The sequence below is a fragment of the Papaver somniferum genome, unplaced genomic scaffold (genome assembly GCF_003573695.1).
Source record: "Papaver somniferum cultivar HN1 unplaced genomic scaffold, ASM357369v1 unplaced-scaffold_154, whole genome shotgun sequence".
Classification (NCBI taxonomy): Eukaryota; Viridiplantae; Streptophyta; class Magnoliopsida; order Ranunculales; family Papaveraceae; genus Papaver; species Papaver somniferum.
The window spans coordinates 9,237,373-9,256,945 of record NW_020624820.1 but is presented as its reverse complement, the minus strand read 5'-3'; the positions used below and the strand labels follow the sequence as shown (position 1 = coordinate 9,256,945).

Genomic DNA, 19,573 nt, shown 5'->3' with positions numbered 1-19,573 from the left:
GCAACTTACAGACGTGATTAGGGTAGTTTGGATCAACATATCCAGAAGGCTGCTTCATATATACTTCTTCTTCAAGAATTCCATGAAGAAACGCATTTTCAACATCTAATTGTCGTAGCTTCCACTGGTTATTAACCGCAATAGAGAGGATTATCCTTATGGTTCAAGGTTTTATCACAGGAGAGAAAGTTTCTCCATAATCTAAACCCTCCTGTTGGTTGAAACCCTTGGCCACCAAACGAGCCTTATAACGCTGAACTGAGCCATCAGTATTGCTTTTAATACGAAAAACCCACTTAGAGCCAACAATGTTCATACCTTCTTCATATGGCACAAGAGAGTATGTGCCATTTCTGAGTAATGCATTAATCTGATTGTCCATGGCATTTCTCCATTCTGGAATTGTACAAGCTTTGGTGTAACATGTAGGTTCCATGAAGTCAGCATCATGCAGCGGGTGTTTTGAAGCAGTGAGACACAGTCTTTGGATAGGTTTTGTGATTCCTGCCTTGGCTCTAGTAATCATTTGATGTCCTTGCTGCAGCGTTAGATCTTGGGACTGCACGTCAGGGGATGCAGTAGGCAGAGAAGGCTGCATACTAGCCGAAAGATCTGACGGCATTGTAGATACATTGTTGTGCTCAGGAGAAGATACCTCTGGAGACGCACACGAGTGTAAAATAGGTTCCAACATCTGCTGTTGCTGTAATGTAACCGCAGGTGATGACTGAAACACAGGAGAACTTAAAAACTCTGTGCTTGTAATTGAGTTGGAGAACTAACCTCTGGAGATTGCTGTGGAGGAGGAGAGAAAGGGAAAGTCGTTTCTTCAAACCTAACATGTCTTGAAATATACACCCTATTTGTAGGAGAATGTAGGCACTTATAGCCCTTATGAGATGGGCTGTACCCTAGGAAAATGCATGGTAAAGACCTAGGTTCTAGTTTATTTGAATTGTAAGGTCTTAGGCACGGGTAGGCTAAGCAACCAAAAAATCTAAGGAAAGAATAATCTGGCTTTTTGTTGTAGAGTAGCTCTAGAGAAGTTTTTCCTTCTGCAGTGAACTTTGGTAAACGATTTATTAGATAACAAGCAGTGGTGAAAGCATCAGACCAAAATTCTGTTGGAAGCTTAGCATGAAATAAAAGGGCTAGACCACTCTCTGTAACATGTCTTATTCTACGCTCAGCAAGACCATTTTGAGGACAAGTATGAGGACAAGAAAATCGATGATGTATACCTGAATTGTTTAGATAGGAAGTGAGTGTTTTGTACTCAAGAGCATTGTCAGATTGAAAATCTTTGATTTTATGACCTGATAAATTCTCCACTTGCTTATGAAACTGAGTAAAAATGTGAAACACATCTGATCTTTTGACCATTGGAAAAACCCAGGTATAATGAGAGAAAGCATCCATAAGTAATAAATAATAAAGATAACCATATCTTGAAATCTTAGGAGAGACCCATATGTCTGAAACAACAAGACTTAGTGGTGCATATTCAGTAGCACTACGAGAGAAAGGTAAACGCTTACTCTTGCTAATGTGACAGGAGTGGCAGAAACCAAAACTCTTATTCAAAAAAGGAAGGGAAAATTTATTAACTATCTTAGAAACTGTGCTCAGCATAGGATGGCCAAGCCGCTGATGCCAGATAGGTATGCTTGCAAAGAAAAATGAAGTTGCTTGTTTATTTAAGTCTCTCACTCCATCTAACACGTACAGTCCATTATCATTCCCCCCCTTTAGCAGCAAAGCTCCCGTGGTTTTGTCCTTCAAAACAAAGAAATCTGTGTGAAACTCAAATCAAACATGATTATCCTTACAAAATTGATGAACAGACAGTATATTAGATTTTATCTTTGGCACATGGAATACATTATTCAGGCAGAACTTTCTATTGTTATAAGTAAAGACAACATTGCCAATATTAGCAATCTGCAAAGTATTACCATTACCAACTTTAACTGTATCAGTGCCATCATATTCATGTGGAATACACAAGTTCTTGACATCAGCAGTCAGGTGGTGAGTAGCACCAGAATCTGTGACCCATTGAGCACCTGAAGAGTCACCAGGAAAAGCAAGGTAAGCTGTTGGAGGCTTGTGCTGTTGAACCTTTTGTTGGTCATAACGAAACCACCATCAATCTGCTGTGTGATTCCGCTTTTTACATATCTGACAGGTGACTTCTCCATTAGCTGGACTCCTGATCTGCTGCATTTGGCGACGATTGTTATTTGTAGGAGGTGGTCCACGATTCTGGTTATTGAACCTACGTGGCTCATTTTTATTATTTGCAGTGGAACTAGAGGCAACAAAGTTGGAAACAGGAGCTTGTATTTGAGCAAGTTGTTGTTCAACTCTCATTTCAAACGAGAGCAGGTGTGATGTGTAGGTCTGGATATCCATCCCTTCAACAGTGCTTAGAGCAGTGACGATTGGATCATAAGTTTGATTCAATCCATTGCTTATACACTGTTTCTTTTCTTCAGTTGATACAATATAACCAGAAGCAACTAGCTGGTCAAACAAACGTTTTGCATCATTGAGATAAGTTTTCAAGTTCTTGTTACCTTTGGTCATGCAGTGGAGTTGCTTCTTTAGGCAACTTTGGTGAGCAAATGTTTTTGGTGCATACTCAGCTTCCAGTTTTTCCCAAATATCCTATTCCTATTCTGAAAATCAGAAAAGAGTTTAAGGGAAACGTACGTGTGATTTTCCATGCAGTGCAAGCCCGCTGATCATTGCATTCCAAGAAGTGACATCCTTGGCTTGAGACTTGTAAAATACTTCCAGAGCTCCATCTATGCTACCGCACTTCGCATACATGTCAATCAGTGTTGTAACCACATGCACATTCGAAGCAAGTCCATAAGAAATGTTAGAATATCAAAAACGAACCAAGACCACAATATCCTACTTTTTTTACCAAGTTGGTCCGTAAACTAACTTGTCAAGGAATTCCTAGTACAGATGATGAACTAAGACCAGAAGTTAGTGGCAAAAGGTAAAAGAACTTATAGACTTACCACATGTTTGTTTTTTCCTCTGTGTAGTGGTGGACCCCGCTGATTTTGGTGTTTGTTTTTTCCACTACCTCTGTAAAGATAGAGGCAAATCTCTATTTATGTAGAGGAAATGTTATAAGTTTCTACCCGGAATTTACACCATACCACTAGAGGATTGTCCAAATCTCTAGTGGTCTTCTCATATCCTATAGTTTCTTATTTTTAGCAATTTGTAAAGATTGTCTCTTGGAACTTTCAGGGTTTAGGTCCGATAGAAACCAGGAAAAACTTTAAATCCATAATCTCCATTGAAAAACCAAACATCTTATTTCTTTTTGAAACTAATAATCCTTTTTGTCTTTGTGGAAAAGGTTTTTCACTCTTCTCTTTTCTACAATCACTCTTTCTACCCCCTGTTAGAGCTACTAGTGGTATGGCTATATGCTGGGATGACATCATAAAGCTTGACATCATCCACAAAGATAATAACCAAATTGATTTCCTAATTTGGTTTGAGAAATTCAAGTTTTAATGGCTCATAACTTGCATGTATGGTTGTCCTTACACTGAGAAAAAGGAGGGCTCTTGGTCTCTGGTCCAAAAAATGGCTAATATAGTCCAAATCCCTTGGCTCCTCATGGGAGACCTTAACCTTTTGTTAAGTGCCAATAATAAAAGAGGTGGAAGAACTCCAAACTAAACAACCATAATGAAATTCTCTGACACGTTTTGCAAAATATGTTTGTTAGACCTAGGATATAGTGGTTTCCCTTATACTTTGACCAATCAACAAGAGAGGAATATGCTGGCTGAGAAAATATTAGATAGAGGAATGGCCAATACTACTTGGACCACTCAATTCCCTAACTCTATAATTCATTATCTCCCTCTCGTATGATCTGATCATTCTCCTATCATCCTAAACACTGACAATGATCCTCAATCTGGCTTCAATCCATTTAAGTTCTTTGGCCTCTACCTGGAGTCTCAAAGTTGTAGGAGGTCATCGAGACAACTTGGAAAACTGAATCTAGAGGCTCTCATGCTTTTCAACTAGTTAACAAACTCTCTAATGTTATAGGTATGGTGCCAGTAAATGGAATTGAACCATTAGAAATATCGAAAACAACATCCAACATCTAAATCTCATCCTCAAGGACTTCATAAAGGATGACTCTATTGGATTGAATAACCCTCTCCTCATAAAAACTAAATCTGGTCTAATAAAAATGTATAATTATGAAGAAGAGATGCCTAAGATCAAAGGTAACAAAAGTTTATAGGTCTATGGGACAAGAATACTAGTTATTTTCACCTTAATGTTATTATCAGGACCAGAAGAAATAACATTTCTGGTCTCTACAATAAGGATAAGGAGTAGACTGAAGGCAGGCACAAACTGAGTGAATGCCTTTCCTCTCATTATGAACAACCTCTCTCTTCCTCCAATCCTAGTATTGATATGAACATTGTTAATCTCATCCCTTATGTGGTGTCTAGCACTGACAATGCCACCCTCATAGATAATCCTAGTCAGGAAGAAATCAAAACAACCATTTTTTGTATGCCACCTAATGCCATCCCTGGCCCGGATAGCTTCCCAGCTTGCTTCTTCCAGAAAAATTGGGATTTGGTTGGCAAAGACATGTGCAACACTGTCAGAGCCTTTTTCTCATGTGGGAACATGTTCAAACAACTAAACAAAACCTACATCACTCTCATCCCAAAATTCCAAAACACTGCCTCTCCTAGTGACTATAGACCTACCTGTCTATGCAACATAGTGTATAAGTTCATCTCTCCTTCAAAATCTTATCTTCCCCTACCAATATGCCTTTGTGACCCAAAGACAAATATCTGATAATATTCTTATTACCCACGAGATTATCCATTTTATAAGAAGAAAGACTATAACAAAAGGTTTCATGGGATTAAAAATCGATATGGCTAAGGCCTTTGATAGGGTCGAGTGGAACTTTCTGATGGTTGTTCTTGAAAAGATGAGATTTAGCAGAGAATGGTGCAATCTTAGCCACTAGTGCATTAGCACTAGTTCATCTGCTCTCATGCTTAATGGAAGTCCCTGCATTCTTTTAAACCAACTAGAGGACTGAAACAGGGTGATCCTTTATCTTTTTACTTCTCCATTCTTTGCATGGATTACTTCCCAGAATTTTGTGCAATGTTGAAGCTCAGCGACAAATCTCTGGCTTCAATATTTCTAAGAAGAGTCCTTTCATAAGCGATCTCCTATTTGAAGATGATTAATTGGTTAATCTTCTACAAAGCCAACATTACTCAAACGAAAAATTTGATGAATATTTTGACTAGCTATGGAACTAGCTCCGGTCAAATGATCAACTTCCATAAATATGGTATTTTCTCTACACCCAAAACCTCTAGTTCTCTCAATAAAGACATCAGTAACATTATGCACGTCCAACAAATCTCCCTAAATGAAAAAAATACCTAGGTGCTCCACCCTTCACCAGAAAATCTAAGATCGAAAGTTATGAACCGGTTTTTTCCAACATGGAGATCATACTTAATAAAGGTTCGAGAGTTAAAAATCTCTCTCGTTCTGGTAGAAATATAATGGTTAAAACTGTCGTAGAAACCAATTCCAGTGTATATTATGTCCACCTTTATCCTCCCTGCTCATATAAAAAAAATAGGGACACTAATATAATGAGGGACTACTGGTCGGTAAAGATGACACTAAGAAGGGTTTTTATATTAAAGCCTGACAGAGTCCCTGCAAGGACAATGAGAATGGTGGCAGTGGGATGAAACAATTGGAAAAATGGAATCTGGCGTTGATAGTCAAAAATGGTTGGAGACTCTTTCACCAACAAGATTCCCTTTTAGCATCCTCCATGAAAGCTATGTATTACTGATCTAACCCCTTTCACTCAAATTGCACTGATTTTTCTTCTTGGGGCTGAAAGGGGTGCACAAAGGTATCAAACTCCTTCAAAGTCATTATATCTGGGAGGTGGGAGATGGTGAAGAGATAAACATTTTGGAAGGATGTTTGGCTTCCAGGCCAAACCACCCCTTTAGATCCTCAAAGAACCCAAAATCCTTCTTCACCAACCGTTGTCAAAGATCTTATTGAAAATCACTCTTGAAATATTCCTAAGCTTGCAGACACTCTTTATTAGGCTGATTTCCTCCTTGCTCTCCAAATTAAACTAAGGCCAAATAGAAAAGACACTATAAGATGACGACATAACACAAATGAAATTCTATCTATTAATTCCAAGTACAACATCCTTGTGAAAAAAGAAATTCAACCTATTGACCATACAACAATGAAGATTTGGATAATGAATATCATCCCAGGATCCACATGTTGACTTATAAATTGAACTACAACATTCTTTCAATGAGTAGTTATTTATCTTCCAATATGCAACACATTGACACGGTCTGCCAACTTTGCAAAAGATGTCCTGAAACAAGTGAATATTTTCATGAAATATGATTTCACCAGGGAAATCTGGGCAAGATGCAACATAAATCTAGAAAGACCCGCCCATAATGAGAACAACACTACTAGATGATGCTCCAACCGGTTAAAAAAAAACTATCCTCGGGATCATGGGATGAAGTCTGTGCAACCATATGATGGTTTATATGGAAGGCAAGGTGTGATAGAATATTCCCAAGAAAAGTTATAGAACCTTAAAATATAGGAAATCAGATTTCTTGAAAAAGCGGGGGTCTAACAACCACACCCAATATTTCGTTTAGGAAATCTGTATGGACTAACTCCAATATATTTTCAAAAGAATCAACTGGACAGTCATACTCAATCAAGGAAAATACATCCAAGAGTTATATATCTATTTCTCAAATCAATCTGCAATCGAACAGATAAAATTCCGTGAGCCTGATTGATAAGAGAAATAACTTGAACGGTACCAAAGACCAATGTTCAAGTATCAATCAATTTATATCAACAACCAAAGGTTGGATTATCTAATTGATTGAACTACGCACAACCTGTGATATTTCAATTATATAGAAAATATAAATATAATGCGGAAAATAAATAGCACATACACCAAAACTTTTATTAACGAGGAAACCGCAAATCCAGAAAAACCCTGAGATCTAGTCCAGATTTGAACACCACACTGTGTTAAGCCGCTACAGACACTAGCCTATTACCAGTTAACTTCGGACTGGAATGTAGTTGAGCCCTAACCAATTTCACACTGATTAAGGTACAGTCGCATTCCTTACGTCTTCAGAACCACGTCGGATTCTATGCATTTGATTCCCTTAGCTGGTCTCACCCACAACTAAGAGTTGCTACGACCCAAAGTCGAAGACTTGATAAACAAATATGTCTCACACAGAAAAGTCTATTGGGATAGATAAATCAGTCTCCCACATAAATACCTACGAGTTTCGTTCCGTCTTTTGATAAATGAAGGTGAACAGAAACCAATTGATAATCCGGTCTTACAACACCAAGTGAAGCTTAATTATCAATCACCTCACAATAACCTAACGATATGGTAGTCGAACTAGTTATTGCGGAACCACAAAGAATGAGACAAAGAGCTTTGTGATTACTTTTGTATCTTACCTATCAGAGATAAATCTCAAGCAAATCTTAGAGAAGATAGTACTTAATATGATAGAATAACGTAAGATCAAAATACGCAACTACAAAGAAAATAGTTGGATCTGTCTTCAGAATCCCAATGAGGTCTTTAAGTCGTTAACCTACAGGGTTTTGGAAAACCTAAGGTTAATGGAGAATCGATTCTAGTCGCAACTAGTATCACATAGGAGGTGTGCGGATTAGGTTTCCCAGTTGCTAGAGTTCTCCTTTATATAGTCTTCAAATCAGGGTTTGCAATATAAGTTACCTTGGTAACAAAGCATTCAATATTCACCGTTAGATGAAAACCTGGTTAGAACCAAGCTAATATCTTTCAACCGTTAGATCGAACTTAGCTTGTTATACCATAATGAAATGTGACTTCATTTAGATATGAGTAATCGTACTTAAATGTGTGCACCTTGTTGGCTCAACAATAGTTAACCGAAGTTAGACATATGGGAACTTTCATATCAACCTTATTCATCTTAACCATAACTAGTTCAAATGCCTCAAATGAAACTAGTTTATTGAGTTGTTCAATTGTTTATATTCTCATAGAAGTATACAAGACACAATTGAAGCAAAATCGGTTTTGATTCACTTTCATTGATTCATGAACATTATAGCTACGGCTTGCAAAAGATTGCATTCCTTATTATATAAAAGTATTTGTTCATGAGCAAACCGATTTTAGAACATAACCCGCTTAGTATGCAGACGTGTACGCATACCTAAGTAGCCGGACATGGACCGTGTTCGCTAGTATGCAAACGGGTAGACATACTGTTGTTCACATCCTAACTCAGTTGAACATAGTGTGCGTACAGGTACACATATTAAGGTTCTCAGACTTCAAGTGACTTCGCCAGTACGCATACGGGTATGCATACTATGGTTCCCAGACTTCAACTGACTCACCAGTACGCATACGGGGTATGCATACTAGATTTCCGGTCTTGGACTACACATATGCAAGTACGCACACTGTGCTTATATCCAATCATGGTTAATCGTTCTAAACTCCCATTTCAATTATTGAAACATTCTTGGAAGACGGGAATAGCTGTCTCACACAAACTATTAGCTTCAAAGCAATTTTCAAGTGATCGAATGATCAATACGAAACATTCCGAGTCTACACCAAATGACTGTCTCACACAAATCATGTAAGATGTTACCAGGATATTTTCACACGATCATCTTTTGACTTTAGTCAAGAATATAAGATGAACTTGGTTAAAGAGAAAGCTTACCAACACACATTTCGAGAAATATGTAAGCGAGTTAAACTCAACTTGAAATATCAAATGTGTATACGGTAAAGTATATATAGCTATAGACTTTTGTCTCAATAGGAGATAAAATTGAAATAGACTTTCCGAGTAATAGATGAGTTCAAGTCTCCACATACCTTCTGTTGATGAAGTTCCACAAGCTCCCTTTAGTAGTTATTCATATTCAATCGATGAACGTCGTGAAGTCTAAAGCTCAACTACACATTTTATCCTAATCCGAAACATAGCTATAAGTAGACTAGAAATCAAGACTTATAGTTTTGGCAACTAAACTTGATAAACAAGCTTGAGATAACAACGCTTGCGAGTTCGACCGAGCAATGCTCTAACATTTCTAACCATCTATATCACTACAAATATGGCCAAGAAAAGAAAGAAAATCACAAGGAAATGAATGTCAACTCTAATGATACCAAGCTCCTCACATTTGGTTATTTGTCCTTCTATAACAAAGTAACTGACTTAACAAGTATTGGCATCAGCATCACCAACTCAGCAGGCATCACCATTGGAAGGAAAATCCTCTCCACATAAACTCACTCAAGAGATGAAGGAGATGCCATAGATGCGCTGGAGGCATTGCAGTGGAAAACTATTTTGAAGTGCAGCAGCAATAACATAGCGGGTGCAAATAAGAAGCTAAAAAAAATCTTGAAAGGTGGTGACAAAGTAGTATGGAAAGTTGACGACATGGTGGAAAGAACTTTAAGCCAAATGAGTAACTTTATTAAAATATTTTTTTAGGATTGAATATCCAAAAACTCTAGAGATATGATTAACCTAGCCAGGTTAGGCAATCAAAAACTCATCATATTTCATGGATTGATGAACTGCAGCTTGCTGCATTTATGTAATTCTCTTCTTTTATTGTAAAAAATAATAATAGTAGTAATCTTTGCTACATAGTAATCAGGAATACCTACTCTTTATCATCTGAGCCTTTAAAATTGAACTAATTTATGTTTTTAGGAAATGGACATGTTAGATTGCGCACACATGTCGACAAATAATTTTTTGCAAGTATTGTTTTGAGTGTATGGAAGGGATAAAAAGGATGGCGAATACTACCTCCCGTTTCTAGAAAAGAGTTAGTGATACCTTTTCATTTTAGCCTGAAAATAGGCCAAATTGGAAAAGTGATAGTAACTCTTTTCCAGATACGAAGGGAGTATATTCGTTTTTGGTTTCGCTTTCATGGGGGATGAGGAGCAAATTTTGGTTAAACGAGAATGATAAGTCTTATAGTACGAGAATTATCGTTGGATCATGAGAGTTCCCTCTCTCAAACTGTCTTTAGAACAGTAGCTCAATTAGTACTCGCTTGATTGGGTTCGAAAAAGAAAAACAAATTCAGTTGATTGAACTGAAATTGAGCATAGTGTCAGGTTACAATCTTACTTATTTTTTTGGTACACCCCCAAGCATATCGGTGTCCCCTATTAGCAATCTTGCTATAAAGTTGGGCGGATGCAATAAGGTACTAAGTTTTTTTGGTACATCCCCAACATAAGTTAAGATCGGTTTTACCTTGATTCCCTATATAGGTTAGGATCGATCCAGACTTAAGTTCTTCAATAAAAACCGGACCTTTGATCCTATTGATTTATTTCAACTACGAAACAAGTTACGTAAGTTTATTTCCTTAACTCATGTAATTAAACATAGTTTTCTATGCATGAAATCAAACCTATGTTTACTACACAATATAGTAACGAGTTACAAAGATTATGTTGATGTCACAATTACGAAGTTCAAAAGATAAGCATTATACTTCGTAATTCAATATACCAATATAAAACATTCATAACTATTGATATATTATTCTTTGACACCGTGATCATAATAATTTGATCAAGTCTCTAATACTAGATTTCATGTATATAACTTCGCATGTTATGTTTTCAATCAGAATGACTTGAAAGCTTAATATATAAAAACAAAAACAAGTCAAGTCATGTATTACTAATCTAAGGTGAAAAGATGATGTATTTTTTGCTGTCGATACGTCTTCAGATTCTCCAGGTATTCATAGTAATACTTGTATGTCTCAATATTTCTAAACTTCCTAGTCTAACCTAACGAAGTTGACTCTAGTAATGTAATCAAGAGAATTATGAGTTTTGATACTAAAATATGACAACCAATCTTGACATACCAACGCTTGGTAGGTTCAACCGACCTGTACATGCTGAAATGATGATGTGGTTGGGGTATAAATTGCAGATTGCCTACATGCATCAATGTTCAAGCCACCACCAGGAGTGTATACCTGAACTTAGGGTATTTGTAAGAAACTACTAGGAGTATGTATCTGAATATCCATTATGTCTATATTCTCCTCTATCAGCTGCTAGTATTCGAGTCTCTTCTACTAAATTTGGAGTGAAATGACGACTTCTACGACTTCCACGACTTCTTTGACTGCTACCACCATGGATTGTATTCATTCCATCACAACTTAAACCGATTTGAGAACTTGTTCCTTTATCGGCACGACGTGAACCTATGCCACTACGACTTACACTCATACCATCATATCTTGAACCTCTTGGAGTGTCAGAAATTGCAAACGTCAAATTGTCCCTCTGGATCTGCATGGTTTAAGTGAAAAGTCTGAAATCCACCAGAAGATGCATTAAAGTGTTCAAAAGTGTTCAACCGGTTCTGATACTCTTATGGTGATGCCACCATCCCATAATATAGATACCTCTGATGCAGACTTTCATAACCAATTTGAATAATAATAATAATATCTTCCGAAGGAGATAAAGTTTTGACATCCCAAAATATTTAAGGCATATTGGACGAACCTGTTTGACTACTAGGATACGTATATGCTTCGCCCGTCGGTGATGGAGGTTCAGATTCAGTAAGTGGCATATTATCAATTGCTGGAAAATCCACACCCAAGTTTTTTGGTTGCACAATATTTGGCTTGCAAATCTTATTGAACAAACTATAGTAATCAAATTCATTCTATGGGATCCTTTCAAATCTTCAACTTCTTCCCAAAATTCTTCATTATTTAAACAACTTTGTGCAATCATCCTGTGAAATTATCGAGGTTAGAAACGAGTTGGTTGCTTTTACCTTTCTCTCTTGTAGCTGAAAATATGTTTTTATCCATATTACCAAATACCATGACCACTGACAGGACCATAAAACATAACTCGCTTAAGGCTTAACTGTAGCATTATCTGTGATGTTTCTTGATGCTACTTGTCAAGAGAAATATACAACATCTCGTTCATGTTTACATTTGTTCTGCACAATTGTTGCATCCTCTAAATTGCAGCGACATTTTGACCGTCATTTATCTGATCAATCCAATTATCGGCTTTGTACTTGTACACGACTGAATAAATTATACGGTTATTGCAAATATCAGATTCGCAAACAACAAAGTAAGTATACCACCAATACTGAAAATAACATTGATAAACATTGTTGTTTTAGTATATTTTACCATTTTAACAATTAAATCGATAATGAATTAAATAATAGAAAGGGATCGTGGATTGTGGTCCTTACCCCCAATACGACCCAAAAACCATTGAAGCTATATGAAGTAACACACGAGCATTCACCGAAAGTTAAATATAGTTCACCTAAAATTGCAGACCCCCAATCATATGTTGATGCTTTAGATAAATCTTTTAAAGCTTCGAGAAAATCAACTAATTCCACCGATCTAGCATTGCTGAAATTAATTTGGCATGGCATGCATAAAACAAAAATACGTTCAAGCTCAGGATAATCAACATGGTACAAGTTTTGTTGTTCTTCACTTAGGTTAACTGTCATTCTCCTAGCGTAACGCTTCAAAAAACTCTTTAACCCTGACACTCTTATTCTATTTGCGTGTAATTTTCTGGATTTTGTCTTTCTTTCAATGCCATTTGAGTACAAGGGAAGTAGTTGTTTCCATCTTCCTTTCGACTCCCACTTTAATTGGTTAAATGGAAGTAAATTTCCCCCGCATGTTATTCCCATCAACACGTACAAATCTAATGGTGTAAATCCTAAAAATAACATGGTCATAATTAAAGTCTGTATCTAAAACTAAACATTTAATCTAAATAAAACTAACAATTGAATTGGAAAAATAAAACTTACCACATTTGAAATCCTTGAAAAAAAAACACATTTGCAGTATCCTGACAATATTCTAATATAACTCGTACAACTTGAGTCATGTGGTTTTTGCTTTTCATATAATATAAACGCTGCCAAGGATATCTTCGCACGCCGTCTTGAACAAATAAGGGAAGGATCTCAAACACACTATTGATCTCAAACCACCCACCTCTTAGTTTAGGTAAACCAATTCGCTCGGGATGGCTAGATAATACACCAAGACCAACTAGTCGTCTAACATTTATGAACTCTTTTTCTTTATCCTGAATCCAGACGACATCACATATTGTGAAGATAGATTTTCCTTTTTTTTTGTTTCTTTTTCTTTGTCTAACTGTTTTGGTACTCATTTTCAAAACAATTGCTCAAAAAAAAATTACTCTTGTTTGATCTCTGAAAAAGAAAAAAAAAATAGAGTCGTGCTGTGACGAGGTTACCCTTATGATGCTCCTGTAAGGACTCACCTTATAGCTATTGGATATTACATCCAAGATATCACTCATCCCTAGACAGTGATTTTTTTTTTTCAAATATCTTTATATATATTCTTATATTTAATTTTATTTGTTATTTAGTCCCTCCAAATAAACACAGTTGTTTTCTTTCACCAACGAGAAGTAAGGTCATCAGGTCTTATTAATCTCAAGCTTCTCATTAAGCTTTACCAATTCTTAATAGTAAGGTCATCAAATCTCCGTTTTTTTTTAATAGAGATTGATTAATATGATAAAGCCATAGGGGAAAGGGAGAGAAGATTGGTGTATTTGTTGGAACAGCGTGATACGGAATATGAAGTACCAAAAATGAAGAGTATAACTTTATGTTTGCTGGGTGAGTTATTATGAACTTATGATTCCTTCGCACTAAAAGACTCGACGCTTATTTGACTTCTATTGCATTAAGAATGATCACGTGGCCACTCACGCTCTGAAGTTACATGAAAAGATGTCGTTGTTAAAATAAGAACTCAAGCAAACTCCATTGAAAAATTATTGCACGTGATCAATCACTTCAAAGATCGGAATTGAGGAAGTCTTCTTCCTTGTCTGTAAAACCAGAAGAAAAGAAGCAAAAAAAACACCCGTTCTAGGTTTTTAGGCGACAAGAAAATATGAAAATAAAATTTTTTGTTCACCGACTTATACTTATTAGAGGGACTAGAATACAAATAAAATTAAGTAAACATATATAAAAGGGAAAAATATAATAAAAATAATTTTATGATCTATTTTTTATTTAGAGATGCACGCATGTCTAAGATGTGATATCCAATGGCTATAAAGTGAGTCCTTACACAAACTATCACGGGTGATCTCGTCACAGCACGACTCAAAAGAAATGTGTGTATGAAAACTGAAAAAAAATCTCTCTATCGATTCAACAGAGACTCCGTCGCCAACCGGCTGGATGTGCGGGCAAGGCGGGGCTCAGCTATGCTGCTGAGTGGCCTTGGAATAAAATTGGGGGAAGGCTCAAAGTACCTTGAACTAAAAGAAACCTGCCTCCGTCTCTCTCTCTCTGGTTTACTTTTCTTCCCAACAAAACTCTTGGCAAAACCCTACTTCTTCCATTAGCTAAAAATTTCTTAGAGGAAACAAAAAATACTGAAAAATGTCACAGCTTCAATCTCGTCGACTTCTCTTATTCTTAGTAAACAAAAGTAATCGATTTCATTCAACAGTTTCAGGAAATCCACCAAAGGCTCCCATAGTTTCTTCTGCATCTCTTCTCAATAATGCTAGTAATAGTAAATCTACCCCTATTCCTCCTCCTATCCCTGTTCCTAACATGGGTTTTGAAGACGACGATCATGATCCGTGGAGATTTTTGAAGTTTGGGCTTTTTGCATCTCTTGCTGGAGCTGCTATTACTGCTGGTTATGCCACATATGGTTAGTACTTTTGTATTCACTTCTAGGGTTTTTCTTTGTTGTGATCTTGATTTGATCTCTGGTTTGGGATTAATTATTTGAATGAAAGAACCCCATTTGGCTAATTGAGTTTTAACCTTTTGAAATCATACTGTGAGAATACTTATACCCTAATTTTTTTCTTAAGCCTTGTACTGTATGATGCGGGTGATACCATGTTCCGTTGTTTAATGCCGAATCATTACATTCATTCATTTAATTGACATCCTCCTTATGAGATTTTGAACTGTCAATTTGATAATCGAAGAAAGAAAGGGGAAACTATGAGGAAGTTTGGGAAGTAGAAAAAAATATTACTTGCATTGACTTATAAACGAATGCCCTTATTGTTGTCTCTAAAAAAAGAAATGTATCTTGATTTTGCAGCTTACTCCTTGGAAGAAGTGGATGAGAAAACAAAGGCATTACGACAAGCTACAAATTATGCTGTAGAAAATGATGCACCTGGTCTTGAGGTATGTATGGCTCTAGGTGTTAATATCAAGATAGTTTTTTATGTTGGTTGTAACCGTTTAGTTATATTGATGTTTTTATTGTGTGAATCTAAATGTTATCAGAAATGTAACCTCTCTCTTCTTCTCCTGAACAGAAATTTAAGGCTCTGGCTTACAGAACTGCAATGACGGGTGAGCGCTTCTATCAAATTCCTTGGACGGATTTAATCTTCTGAGTCTCGGCATTCTACATTCTTACATAAGCCACATCAGAATGCGTCTCTTTATTACACTTCCTATAATCCGCTGTGGACGAGTTCTCATCATTTGATTAGTGTATCTCAATCACACGATTGATTTCAGTAATTTTATTCTGTTATTGCAGTCCCTGCTAAATCCACTGAGCTGTACCTGGATCTCAGAAAGACATTGGAAGAACATGTCCGGGTGTGTATTATATTGTACATTTGCTGTCTTTTTTTTTTCTCATCTACGAGTAATTTCTTATCCCTTTCTATTCGTGAAGGGTTTTACAGAACCAACATCTGAAAAGCTTCTCCCAGATATGCATCCTCTGGAGGCCCCACATGTTTTTACTCTTGTGCTGGATCTGAATGAGACATTGGTACACTCTGATTGGAAGGTAAGCTTCTGCTCTTTGGTGAAGTTGTCACCTTCATCTTTGTGCTGCAGCCTTTCACAATTATTACATCATAGTTTAAGTCCATATGGCTTGTGAGTTACTTGTTGGAACTACGGATTTGTATGAAGAGCTTTTGTTGTTTGGGCTTGCACTTCGTCAATTTTAACTGATAATGAAAAGTTTTTCTTGCCGTTTTAAGCGTGAAAGAGGATGGAGAACCTTCAAAAGACCAGGAGTTGAAGCCTTTTTGGAACATCTTGCCCAATTTTATGAAATTGTTGTTTATTCTGATCAGCTACAGATGGTAAGTTGATTTACTGGTTCCACCGGACGATTTGTTATTTGCCCCTGTTATTGATTATTCTCTAATTCTTTTGTTTGTGGATGCACTCTAGTATGTCGATCCGATAATTGAAAGGCTTGATGCAAAGGGATGTATACGATTTAGGCTATCAAGGTCTGCAACCAGATATCAGGATGGGAAGCATTATAGGGTAATTGTTGTTCTCTTGCTTTATTATTCTCTACTATTGCAATTATTTGGTTGTCTTTTGTTCTATGCTCATTATTATTTGCTTGCATGTGTTTAACTTGATCGCTTGGTTGCCACTCGTAGGATGTGATATTGTTCTCACTTTTGGTTTTCAATGCTGATTGGCAAGCTTACCTAGCATTTGATCTCCCAGACCCTAGTTTAGGAAGAGTCTCTCTGTAATGGCTCTGGTCACTAAAGCAAAATGTGCACATTGTATGTAATGCTTTTGATAGTCTGCGATTTTGGTGTACATGTGGATAACTCATGTTTTTGGTTCTATAATAAGTTGGCTTGCTAGTAACTCAAACTTAACACCATAAAGTTTGCAAAACTTGCTATTGTATCAACATAAGAGTGTAAACTTTATACCAAAACTAACTTAAGTGAATCCATTACTGGAAAAATAAGAAACTGGAACATAAAGCTTACAGTCATAGGTAGTAATTTACAATCTCCGGCAATATTTCGGTTACCTAAAAAATCGGATCATTTTTGGAATTCAATCATTTCGTGTTGGTTAATGACAATTCAAGGCAATTGTGTCATTATTCACATTTAATTTTGATAAGAATTAATAAACTATCTGAATATCTACTATAAAATTTAGAAAACGTATTATTTAAGATACTTTACCCACAATATTTAGGTTAACTATGTAAATGCAGTTGTGTTCCTACATATTAAAAAGATTCAGCAAATTTTAAGTAAGTTCCCCCTCATTTGTTTGGAAATATTCAGGTAAACTAAACTTCGGCTGAAAAAGTACAAGATTGTAGGTGAAATTTCGTATTGGTCACACTAGAAACTGATTTATTTGGGCCAAAGATAACGAAATGTTGTACCTTTAAAAGGTTTTAGACACATACTGTTGATAGGCTATGTTAAGTTTGTATCAAGTCTAGAGAACGGCCATTATAACGTCTCAGGGATCCATTACCCTTTTAACCATAAAACAGTTTTGGCTGAACACTAATCAAAAGATGATTTAAAACGTAAAAAAGAACAGCCATAGTAACTTGGAAAATGAATACTGATGAAAATCATGATTATTATCCTGTAGCATTTCTAAGGTCTGATCCTGTCTCTGGTTCAGCCGCCACTCCTTTATATTGTCATTTTGTCATCAAATCTATTTGAGTTCCCCACGCCACACTCCCATTTTTATTCTTGTTTTAGTGTGTTAAGTGTTCCTGTGATTTTTTATGTTAATATTCTTATTCTTATTTACATACACCATGGCATGACCTTGAAAAACAAAAAGAAATGGAAAAAGCCAAAAAGGTACAGTTATATTGGGAGGGATGATTAACTTACTCAGAATTGGATCATTTAGGATTTCATCTACAAAAAATCCCTATTAGTTTCATCTGCGAGGCATTTGTTCTCAATGATGCTCTATAAAAATAAACTAGCATTATCAGGGGATGAACTGCTTTATGTAATATAACTTCGTGTGCAGGACTTGTCAAAGCTGAATAGAGATCCTAAAAGGATCATATATGTAAGTGGTCATGCATTAGAATCTACACTGCAGCCAGAGAATGCTCTTCCAGTTAAGGCTTGGAAGGTCGACCCAGAAGATACAACTCTTTTGGATCTTATTCCATTTCTAGAGTGTATGTAATCTTATACTTCTCTCGTAGTGGGATGATTGTATTAACTGCCTATGAGTATGACAATTTAATAACCTGACCTGATTTAATTCAACAGTTGTTGCTCGCCAGAGACCTGCTGATATTAGACCAGTGCTTGAATCTTATAAAGGCCAGGATATTCCAACTGAGTTCATCAAACGTTCAAAGGAGCTTCAGAAGTAAGTAACTGGTTCAATTGGTTATTTTTGTACTCTTCATGTGGATCAGGAAGAGAGGTATTCATATCTTAATGCTACATATTGGAAAATTCTTTTGTATGCTCATATGCATCCTTGGGTGTGACAAAATAAATAATTATGGAAGGTATATCGTCCAGTTATATAGGCATCATTACTTTTGCGTAGGGGTTTCAGTACAGTAGGTACCCAGTCGGGTGGCTGATTTTTTGGTTTCTGCTATATACCTTTTTAGTGCAAGAACAGGCAATCTGAAAACATTATTTTGTAGTGGCAGTTTTGCTCATCCACATTGTTAGCAGAAATGCTCTGTGGCAATGCAATTTACGACAGTTCCCTGTTCACCCTGTTCATTTATGTGAAATATACTCTACTTCGGTGGATGCTGAAACTTTTGTGGTGATTATGCAGGCTTAAATCACAGAAGCAGCAGCAGCCTGGCCGTCTCTGGCGATGATCATTGTGCCTTAAAGATTAGATTTACGGGAATGACTAGTTTGATTGATCGTTTGTGAAGAGATAAGAAAGAAATATAACCTATATCAGTTTCATGGGATTCTGTTGGAAGAATTTTTTCCTTACCTGGAGCTTACCATTTTATTGCATACAAGCCCCTAACCCGGTGCTTATAACTTGTGTGAAGAAATATTAGATTTTTTGTTATCATCAGTAACACTGAACATTCTATAAAGCTAGAGGCTAATCAACTAAATCAATGAACAAAGAAACTAAACTCTCCTTGAGCAGAATTTTAAGTTAAATTTGACATGAGATCGTTTGGCAAAACATTTGCGGTCTTGCCCATTTCTTTGTCTAAACGTCTAACTGCAGTGAAATGAAATACTTAAGGAAATGTTCCCGCTGAGACCTCGCGTTGACATGAGATCGTTTTCCTAACCCAACCAAAAGTCGGTTAGGAAAAGATCACTGCACGCTGTTGTTCAAGCGTTCCTCGCGTCCTCGTGTGGCACCAAACCATTCACTCGCGTATTTTTGAATCAGTTGAATTTGATCTGACTCAAAAAACAAATACATTGAGTCAGATGAGTAAGGTGATTTGTGATTTCATAGACTAGCCGGATAAATCAAAAAAACAAAGTAGTGGACCTAGATAATAAAAATTGGAAATAATT

At 36.5% G+C, this 19,573-nt stretch overlaps 1 protein-coding gene across 1 annotated transcript; it reads left to right on the top strand.

The window, feature by feature from the left end:
* Window positions 1-14,425: 14,425 nt before the first annotated feature.
* LOC113336949 (mitochondrial import inner membrane translocase subunit TIM50-like) lies at window positions 14,426-19,183 on the top strand. Its single transcript, XM_026582663.1, has 10 exons — window positions 14,426-14,958; window positions 15,364-15,452; window positions 15,587-15,623; window positions 15,817-15,878; window positions 15,958-16,074; window positions 16,274-16,378; window positions 16,470-16,568; window positions 18,069-18,225; window positions 18,320-18,422; window positions 18,852-19,183. The coding sequence occupies exons 1-10, from the start codon at window positions 14,679-14,681 to the stop codon at window positions 18,895-18,897; spliced, it is 1,095 nt and encodes a 364-aa protein (XP_026438448.1). The 5' UTR covers window positions 14,426-14,678; the 3' UTR covers window positions 18,898-19,183.
* The last annotated feature ends 390 nt before the right edge of the window (window positions 19,184-19,573 follow it).